The 10,589-nt window shown below is 41.1% G+C and overlaps 1 protein-coding gene across 3 annotated transcripts; it reads right to left on the bottom strand.

The window, feature by feature from the left end:
• Window positions 1-834: 834 nt before the first annotated feature.
• LOC117045661 (cilia- and flagella-associated protein 298) lies at window positions 835-9,403 on the bottom strand. Of its 3 annotated transcripts, none has more exons than XM_033146920.1 (8): window positions 9,323-9,403; window positions 7,087-7,227; window positions 6,013-6,180; window positions 4,653-4,720; window positions 3,585-3,743; window positions 2,606-2,737; window positions 1,353-1,448; window positions 835-1,255 (listed from the first exon to the last, which is right to left on the bottom strand). In XM_033146920.1, the coding sequence occupies exons 2-8, from the start codon at window positions 7,223-7,225 to the stop codon at window positions 1,145-1,147; spliced, it is 873 nt and encodes a 290-aa protein (XP_033002811.1). In that variant the 5' UTR covers window positions 7,226-7,227; window positions 9,323-9,403; the 3' UTR covers window positions 835-1,144. The 3 variants fall into 3 exon arrangements, with proteins under 3 accessions (XP_033002811.1, XP_033002814.1, XP_033002813.1); XM_033146923.1 differs by lacking the exon at window positions 9,323-9,403 and adding an exon at window positions 8,678-8,737; XM_033146922.1 differs by lacking the exon at window positions 9,323-9,403 and adding an exon at window positions 8,510-8,663.
• Between the last annotated feature and the right edge of the window lie 1,186 nt (window positions 9,404-10,589).

Raw genomic sequence — 10,589 nt, forward strand, 5'->3', positions numbered from 1 at the left:
ATCTTAAGGCAGTTCACAAATAAAGAGTGAACAATGCAAGACAAGTTCTCTGGTACCCACACAGTTGCCAACTGACAACAAGACCCTTGTAGTACCACTCATTTTGCTGAACTGCAGCCATGCAGATTCCCATGTACTTTGGACAGGAAAAGAAGTATGAGGTCTTGGGTTGCTGCATGTTCAGGAGTGTGTGAGAAAGAGAAGGTGGGGGGAGGTCAGGAGGTCCTTGTCAGGGGAGCGTATCACAACCAATCTGCCTACCTAGCTCTTGATGTGCCTCGCTACCCACAGGGCAAGATCATGTCTGATAAATCCATGCTTCTTTCAACCATAATTTAAATAATACCTAATGATTATGTATGGCAGGAGTGTAAAAATGACCTAATTCTTCACATGGTTGGAGCTATAATGGGGGGTGGGGTGGGGAAGAGTTGTTTATCCATTTATCTCTAAAATGGGTAAAGTAGGAATAAACAGTGGATACCTCAGCTTGTGATGAGTTCTCCATTAACGTTTGAATCACACAGTTGCAAACATGGGGCCGGAACCAGAATTCAACTTCTGCAGATGAAAAGGCTCCTTCTGTCCACTGAATGCTTTGATTCAACAGATGGACCCCATTGGTAGGGAGGAGAGGACTTTTGGCCATTCCTCTCTGGAACAGTGTGAGCGGTAATGCTGGAGGCTGCATAGGGAGGGAGAAATTGGCACTGGCAAGAGTGAAGTCTGGATCCAACAAATGGTCTACACATTAAAAAAAGTGTTGCTTTCTAAAGTAGCTTACATTATTTGGAACAGCTTAATTACAATGGACAAACAGAAACAAGACAGCTGTAGAATGATGACAACCAGTTTAATAATATGACAGCCACACTGGTGAACTAGTTAAAAATATAAACATCCAATTTGTAAGTCTATTGTAGTGGATTCACAAAATAAGCTTTAGTTTTTTATTTCTAAAAAGGCAAGTGTGCCAAAGAGGCTGAATATATTTTGCAATCAATCATAACAATAGATCACTTCTACAAAACTAGAAGCTAATATTTCACAATAATTATAGTGCACATTTTATCATCCATGTTATTTGTAAACCTCAGTGGATTAATTTATCTTGTAAAAAGGGGGAAAAACTGCATACATAGCTTCATTTGGGTCTCCACTTAATATCCTTTACACCATGAAAATGTCTTTTCAAGGCATGACTGTCAGCCCATTCAGAATCTAAAAATGAATCATCATCATTTTCTTCCAGTTTCTGTTGGGGAAATAGCAAAGAAAATGTGTTTAAAACTGCAAAAATGTTTACCTGCATTGTTTTCAACAGCATAAATACCACAATAAACCCTAGATACCTTGAGTTCCTCTTGCCTTCTGTGATAAAAAAGGATCATCTGTTTGTGTTCTTCACCACTTATGACAGGCTCACGGGCTGGAGCTCCTTGTCCTTTCTGGAAAAATAAAGTAAGTTTGTACTCACTGGCACTTTTAACTATTCTGTGACATAATAAACCAAGGTTTAAGTCATTGCTTGCCAATTATCTGTGAACCTGTTGTGACAAGATCCTTGTCCCCCATGACAGCCAGGGCCTAAATGACATTTCACAGGAGGACACACTATGTTTGCAGAGGAACTTATGGTCCTTGCCTTCATACATATATATAGCTGTCAACCCTCCCTGCTGTTCCCCAATGCTATAATAAGGGAATTTCCCACAAAAAGGGAAAGGTTGACAGCTATGTACATACCATTATAATGATAAGGATTTTGTCATTATGAAATATAGAATTGAAGAAGCACAAGCAGCAGTAGAAAAAAGAATTTCAATTGGGGGTTCTAAGGGTGGGTGTACAAGCAACAAGCACAGTAGTATAGGAGAACTGCTGCACAAAATAAGTTATTCAGGTGCTTATTGATAAACAAAAGCCTGTACCAGGTCTTTTCTGATAGCAGAGATTGGGAACTGTGACTCTCTAAATGTTCCAGTTACAGGTAGGTAGCCGTGTTGGTCTGCCATAGTCAAAACAAAATAAAAAATAAAAAATAAAAAAATTCCTTCCAGTAGCACCTTAGAGACCAACTAAGTTTGTTCTTGGCATGAGCTTTTGTGTGCATGCACACTTCTTCAAATACACTGAAACAGAAGTCACCAAACCCTTATATATAGTGAGAGAGTGGGGAAGGGGTATTACTCAGAAGGGTGGTGGGAATGGGCGATTGGCTGATAGGTGTGGAAAACCTGTTGACCTCTAAATGTTGTTAGACACCAGCTCCCATCATCAATACTGGCTTGGGCTGATGGGAGTTGAAGTCCAACAACATCTGGAAGGCCATAAATGCCATATACGTTTCTTATAGTCATCCTCAGATTCACTCAAAAAGGCTTCCTATACTTGAAAAACAACTTGAGATCAAGTAGTACATCTCTAGTACCCCTGTCATGTGTGCCTCAAGGGGTGCTGTATAATATAATAAAAATTAATTCTTACACTGCACCCAGGTTAGAAAAATAGCTATTCTTGGCCCAATGAGTATGGTGCCATGGTTTGTTCCAAGACACCAAAAGAGAAATGAAATGCACTGAAATGTATAAAGAGTTTCACTTACTTTCTGTATCTTCACAATAATTTTGGTTTTCTCATTTTTGCCCACATAGTCAGAAAGCTGCTTTGTTCTCTTCAGTTCTTTTGCTGCCCACCACAGTTGTGCCTCTGGTTCCTCAATAACCTCAAGTGCAGCCTATGACAAATTAAGTCATGAAATGCTTAGCGGTTTCAACAAATATACCACCAGCCTGATCTCCTCCAGATGTTTTGGACTACAACTTCCATCAGCCCCAGTGAGCACAGAATTATAGTCCAAAACATCTGGAGGACACCAGGAAGGTTGAACTACACAGTGCACATATTCAATTATTGGTGAAGTTCTACTATGCAGAGGGTATAGCCTCACTTAGTGTTTTTTTAAAGTGAATCATGAATCATTCTGTGAGATGACAAGTACTGGCATCTAAGAGTACACAGATTTCATTGTGATGGGAAATCAGTTCTAATGAATTCATTGTATTCTTGCTTAATTTTTATTTATGTGTGTTGTTTCATCAATACAGACTTCAGCATTTATGTTCCAATTCCAAATCTATTTTTAAGATGGCTCTTAAATAAACAAATAAACTGTGTTATCCTAGAAAAAAAGCTAAATGGTAATTAAAAGGAATTTAATGATTTCTAACAAATGTTTATTAGCTCACTGAATTTTCACAAACCTGAAATCATTATAATACTACCTCCCCCTGCCTTCCAAAAAATAAGTCTGCAGAAACGGTTACTTGCCCTGCAGTATACAGGGAAGGGAAAGGACGCTTTGGTCCCACTCTCTAACCAGAAGAACAACTGCAGCAAGAGGAAAAGCCATTTTTAATTCAAAACATATTCAGTTGTATAAGTCACATAGTAACCTTTGGGATGGAGCAGGATATAAATCAAATAATTGCACGAATAACACACAAATGACTACATGTTCTGCAAAAGCCCCCACTTTTTAATTCCAGGAAGAGCAACATTTTAAAACCCAAGTAAATCATTACATGAGTTCCTGACAGATCTTCTTTATCTTCAAACTCCATTCTAATTGGGTCATATGGAGGGAGTCCCATTGGGTAAACAATCATTACAGCTCCTCGGAGCTGGTCCAGTGCATCTTTCACCATATCCTTATTAACACACACATTGGCTTGCACTTGTTTCTGAAATACAGACAGAAGACATTTCATTTAACAAACCAACAAAGCACAGAGGAAAGAATGTTTTCCTTGCAGTTCACAATGTGACTCAGCATGACATTTGATGAAAGCCAAGTAACAAAGAAAGCCACACTTAGCTTTTCTGCCTGATACATACAGGATCAAATGTTTGTTTTACTGTACACAATATTGGCTAAGATAAAAATTGAAATCTCTTGTCAAAGCTTCTATTTAAAAGTTCTGTGGCAGATATGTATAAGACCCAGACTAGCAGTCAATGCAAAATTGGATGTAGAATCACCTCTTTTAAGAAGTATTTACCAATTTTTCCAAAGTGATAAAAGTTTCCGGAGCAAGCCAGCAGCATGGTTTACTCAAAGGACAAACTGGACACTAAGGGGGGAAATCGAGTATTTGCTCCGCTTTCCCACTAAAATCAATAGAATGTATAGATTTACAATATATATTTTAATGAACTTTTAATTCACAACTCCACCCTCAAAATGAAATGTGAAGCTAGGAGAAGAGAGACTCCTTGTGGACAATACCTTTATTTCTACTCCATGAGACATTTTTGATTGGGAAGAATGGGGAGGGATTAAACATCTACAAACTTTTTTCTATACAACTATTCAAAAGAAACTTAAAATATACAACAGTCAATAAGGTCAAATATTCTACAAAGCTATTGATATTTCTAATCCACACCGCCAAGCCATGGGGTGATATTGTTGATTGGCTTGCAATGTGACACTGCCACAGCCACACTGGAGTGGCAACGATTACGCACATAGAGATCCTTATGACCTTTGAATAGGTAAGTTAACATTAGCTGTTTGATAAAATTAAGTCCTAATTTTAAAATGTGAATTAATTGCCTCAAATGCAATACAAAAAATAGAAGTATCTTACCTTAGATATTAGTGCCTTGGCTTCTTCTACTGTTGCTTTTAAAACCTGTTTCATTTTTTCATTTGGAGCTTAAAATAAGAAATATGCATTTAATATGATATGGCATTATATAAGCATGCAGGCTGACTATATAAAAAGCAATATTTTTACATAAAAAGTTGCCACTGTAAATGTCTATCATAAGCCAGGCATCATTAAACCTCATATTCTTATTCATTCCAAGCAGACCCATTGATATTAATGACTGGCATACAATATATACATTTAGTAACTATAAAGACTGCCTTGTATGTTAATTTTTGCACCTATTTCTTGGCACAAAATAATCTGAATGTCATTTTTGAATGGTGCAGACAGAGAATTTTTTTCTAAAGAAGTACAAATGATATTCCACTCATACAGCAGTGCTTTCCTGATTTCAGCCACTCTGCAGCCTCTGGAAGACCCTTTGAAATGGGGTGATATGGTGGAAAAGGGGTGTGAACAAATGGAAGTGACTTTTAGCTGCAAAGAGAACTTCTGAATCCAAATCATGAAATGTGCAGCTTTTGTTAGAGGAATTCAGGCTTATCTGATGCTAAAAGAATGAAGAGCTCCTTCCCTTTCCTAGCACTACTGCTTCATTTTAGGCAACCAATTTAAGTTTTATTGCTGGCTGCATGTAAAGGTAAAGGTAAAAGGTAAAGGGACCCCTGACCGTTAGGCCCAGTTGCGGATGACTCTGGGGTTGCAGCGCTCATCTCGCTTTATTGGCCAAGGGAGCCGGCGTACAGCTTCCGGGTCATGTGGCCAGCATTACTAAGCTGCTTCTGTCGAACCAGAGCAGCGCATGGAAACGCCGTTTACCTTCCCGCTGAAGCGGTACCTATTCATCTACTTGCACTTTGACGTGCTTTCGAACTGCTAGGTGGGCAGGAGCAGGGACCGAACAACGGAAGCTCACCCCATCGCGGGGATTCGAACCACCGACCTTCTGATTGGCAAGCCCTAGTCTCTACTTGTACTTTATAACAGCTCACTTATCCAGAACAGAATAGCTACATTGTTCCACTGTCCATTATAGCATGTATTTTGCTACTGACGTTGAACTGGGGCTTGCCAGAATATAGCGCTAAGCATAAAAAACAGGCACACTTTTTGGATTCAATAGAAAGGTCCTGAGTATGGTTTTTATATACCCTTGCAAATATGTAAATCTGATAATGAAAATAACATAACTAGCATTATTTACATAACCCGGTCATTTTTCAACATGAAAAAGTATGCAGTATCAAAATACCAAATAAATTTCTTATAGAATCCTCTCTTGGCTAATTATATACAAAAAAAAATCATGTATGCTTAAGGTACATTTATTTACCTTGACCATTTCTTCGTCCAATTTCATCTTTTTTAAAGACGCTTCCACCACTTGGAATACATTTTTCTGCCCATTCATCCTTCAGCTTCAGCTCTTCTATTTGCTCATCTGTCAGACCTTGCATGTTAAGAGGTAAGAAAATACCATGTTCTGCCAGTGTTTCTATTTCTATTAAAAAAAAACACCAGAGAATGGGATAAGATGATAAAATTATGTCATTTACCCTTTATTTATTTAAATTATTTAAGAAAAATCATATAACTCTTGATTTTAATAAAAACTTCAAAGCAGTTTACAAAAAAACCAACATTACAATGATCAATAAAAACAGTTAAAAACAGCTACAGTTGTACCTTGGAAATCAAACAGCTTAGTTCCTGAACGTTTTGGCTCCCGAACGTGACTGTTCCAGTTTGTGAACTATTTTTGGAAGCTGAATGTCTGACGTGGCTTCCGATTGGCTGCAGGAGCTTCCTGCAGCCAATCAGAAGCCGTACTTTGGTTTTCGAATGTTTTGGAAGTCGAATGGACTTCCGAAACCGATTCCATTCGACTTCCGAGGTACGACTCTATTTACAAAACATTCAAAACTAAAGCCAACAATAAACTAAACAGAGATGAAAACAAACATAATGTCTTCATGTCTGGCTAGGCATGCTTAAACAGAAATGTTTTAAGCAGGCACCTTTGGCTCTTTTATTTGGCAGAGATTGCTAAATATCTGAAATACAAAAATTGGGCTGTTGCAGAATTAGAATATTAGCTTAAATTATATCCTACAGACACAATTTAAGAAGTTTATTGTTCCTTCATCTATGAATCCTATGTGGGTAATTCAAAGAACCATTAAAATGCTTTTATTTTATTTTATTTTATTAAAGATAGTAATTCCTAACAGAAAGGAACACCAAACAGTCAGCAAATTTACGCAGCTCATCAGTACCATCAAAAACACTAACCCTTGCATGGCATAAGTAGCCCATAGGGACTAGGAAGGAAGCATTGCCATAAAAAACGCTCATTTTCCACAAGAAAGTTGGGGCAGGTGGGAATGCAAATGGATATATTTCACACCTGCACAAACACGATGAACTTTGAGCCTTCCATTGTAGATCTTGGTGACTTCCTGTGTTAAATCTTCAATGGAAATGCTGCCTGTTGTCTCCAGCAAAAACTGGCTCTCATCACCATTCTTCACATGGAGCAAAACCATTTCTGCAAAAGCAGAGAAACACAGACAAATACTAAAGAAAATGTGTCACCATTTATCAGACAAGAACAGGAAAAAGGTGTCAAAAGCCTTGCAAATAAACATTTTGAGAAACTGACTATGAAAGCCAAACACTACAGACAGGAAACTTGTCAGATACCAAGTTTAAAGTTGTACAGTTTCAAAGCAACATAAAAGGAAATAAAGTCCCCTAGCCTGCAAAACAGGACCAGACTCTCCCAAGGTTCATTGCGAGGCTTGAGAATAAATAAGAGTAAGCAAGCATAGCAGTAACTAATAGGTAAGAACTTCAGAGTTCTGGGGAAAATAATTTCGTTTTTCCTTTCTTTCCTTCCTGAGAATGTGCCCAAGCACAAGGTTTCAGATTTTTTTCAAAAATAAACAGAACCTCTACTATGGGGCACATAGTCCACTGAAGTATTGGTTGCAGGGATGCTCAGAATCCTGTCCCTCCCTGGAATTCCGCACTAAAAGGTCCTACAATGCCAAACCCTACCCTAGTCACTTAGGAGGATGAGGATATAGAAACTGTTGTATAATTATTTATTGTATTTTAAAATTCCACAGCTAAGTGTAGGATAGAGACCACTCCATAAAATGACACAGACTCTGCCCTATTTTGTAGATTAAGGGTTGTTATTGTTTTTAAATCAAACTTATTGTTACATTGCATGAAGCTGTGGTATTCTGAGATCACTTTCTATACAAGATTCTTTTTATAATACGGGTATATGTAGTTCTTAATTTAAGCCAAGACTCATTCTCCAAAGTTATGAACTCTGCTTTAAAGGCTAGGCAGTTCCATGCCATGGAACCAGTTTCACTAGAAGTTCCATACAATGAAACATGGAAAGTAAACAGTGCATCTGAGCATATACAGTTTCCTTGTTTCACGCCTTAATTTACACTTACTAAACCTTGACATCTGTTCTACATTTATGCCAACCCAGGTGGTAAGGCTTCTTCCCCAAGGGTGCATATTGTTTTTGTAAAAAAAAAAAAAAAAGTTCAACAATTTTGGGGTCTTCCTAAAAAACAACTTTTGGGGTGTCCTGGTTTTTACTTTTGGGGTGTCCTGGTTTTTACTTTTTGAAATATGGCAACCCTGTTTTAAGGAACTATACTTTCTCTAGACTCAGCAGCCAAACATTACTTTCCCCAATTTTCCTTCTAGAATCTGTAAACCTTACCTACCGGTATCTTCCCTAACTCCCAAAAAACTGCTTGCAAAAAAAAGTCTTTTAAAAGTGTAAATTGGGCTCTTACTTGAAAGTAACTCATTTGCTCATTTCAATTTACAAAATGTAACCTCAGCTGGCTTTTCTCAGATGCTGCAAAGGATGTAAAATGGCATGTGAGGTTGCTACAGAAAAGTTCCAGCCTCTGATCGTTTACAATCAAGGTCTAGCCTTGTGCTTTTTACGCTGCGGGTACCTGTGAGTTGGAGGAACACGACTGGTGACAAATTACGTGCATTGATATATATATGGGGAAAGCAGAACAGTAGGTCTTCCAATATATTCGGAAGCCACACTGGTGCGAGGCTGGGTTAAGGGATTGCAAATGAGCTGGTGCGAGGTCGCCACCTTTCCTTTCCTGACAAGATGTAGCTTCTTCCTTCCTTTTCTTTTTTGGAATTCAGCACACGAGTCAGGAGCTGTGCCATCCCCATCCTGGAGGAGGCAAAGCTTCCTGATTTGGAAGCCCTTTAAAAGGCCCAATAACTCTCCAGGTCTTACAGGGCTCTTGAGCCTTTTTAACAGTTTCTTAAGAAAAGAGAAGCAGGAAAACCGCGAGTGCACAAGGGAGGTGGGAAACCTGGAAATCTAGGAACCGGGAACCAATTTTAAGCCTTGGAAATAAGCGGCCGGGTTGAAGGAAGCCTCTTCCTGAAACAACTGCCGGTAGAAAGATGAAGGCGGGGGGTGGGGCAGGCGGCTCGTCCACTCAGCGGCTCCGCCCCTTCAACGGTCCGTTCGTTTCTATGGAAACCAACCGACGCACGTAAAGCAGCACGCACGACCGGCTCCTTCGGCTTCCCGTCTTCCGCAGCGGCCCAAGCTCCCAAACCCCGCTCACCTGAGTCACCGCGTAGGAAAAGCCCCTCAAGACAACTTCCCGCTCTTCGTTGTCCTCCTCCTCCTCCTCCTCCGCCAGGGCTCAACTCGGTGCTGTATACTGTACTGTACTAGCAACTTCGGCGACCCAGGAAGTGTTCCTCATCCGACCAATCGCGCAACGCGAAGGCTCGCGGCTTCCCTGTCACTCAGCACTAGTCCCGCCCGCCCCCAGGGAGGGGGTGTCGAGAACGGGGCCGTTTTTAAAGGGCCCGCATCCTCCTTAAGGCGCGCTTTGCTAGCGAGATTTGGCTGGAGCGCCGCTGAGCAGCACTTGGCCCGGGGGAAGCGTGGCCAGCTCCGCTCAAAGGGGAAGACCCGGCCGCGAAGCGAGGACGATGAACGTACCTCTGCGTGGCCTCCTGCCAAGGGCGGTCCTTTTCTAGAAATATATTAAAAAATAAAAATAATTGTCCAGTAGCGCCTTAGAGACCAACTAAGTTCAGTGTATCTGAAGAAGTGTGCATGCACACGAAAGCTTATACCAAGAACAAACTTAGTTGGTCTCTTAAGGTGCTACTGGACAATTTTTTAATATATTTTGACTGTGTCAGACCAACACGGCTACCTACCTGAATCTTTTCTAGAAATGCAAGTGTATTCAGGTACTCATTTGCCAAAATTGGGAGAAGTAGGTAGGTGTGTGAAAATGACAGCACGGCTGGGTTGGGGCTGGGGGCAAGAGAAAAGGACCCATGGGCATTTCACGTGTGCAAGGTGGTGGTGATCAACACCAACAACTGGGAAACACTGGCCTGCAAGCGCTCCAATTGGAGAACAGCCTTTACCAAAGGTGTCATGAGCTTTGAAGACACCCGAACTCAGGACGCAAGGGAGAAATGTGCTAAGAGGAAGGCACGCTTGGCAGTGGCGTCGCAATGGGGGCGATGGGGGTGGTGTGCTCCCAGTGAAACGTCTCTGGGGGTGACAAGGCGGCACTTTGCCACAGCGGCAAGAGCAGCCAGTGCACCCTGCGGTGGACGAGGAGCCGCTCCTTGACTGTGAGGCGACGGGCGAGGACGGGCCTCCGTCACCTCTTCCTCTGCCTCCTCTCCCTTGGCCGCTGGAATCCCCTCAGTCGCCGCCCATGGTGGGAACAGCTCCCGAGGGGCTTCCTCCATGTCACTGGTGCCCACTGCCCCCAGTGGTGTAGCTAGCCGCTTGGGCACCCTGTGCGCGGGGGCCGGGGCACGACACCCTCGGGACAGGATGGGCCAGGGCGTGCCAGA

This window comes from Lacerta agilis, chromosome 4 (assembly GCF_009819535.1).
Source record: "Lacerta agilis isolate rLacAgi1 chromosome 4, rLacAgi1.pri, whole genome shotgun sequence".
Classification (NCBI taxonomy): Eukaryota; Metazoa; Chordata; class Lepidosauria; order Squamata; family Lacertidae; genus Lacerta; species Lacerta agilis.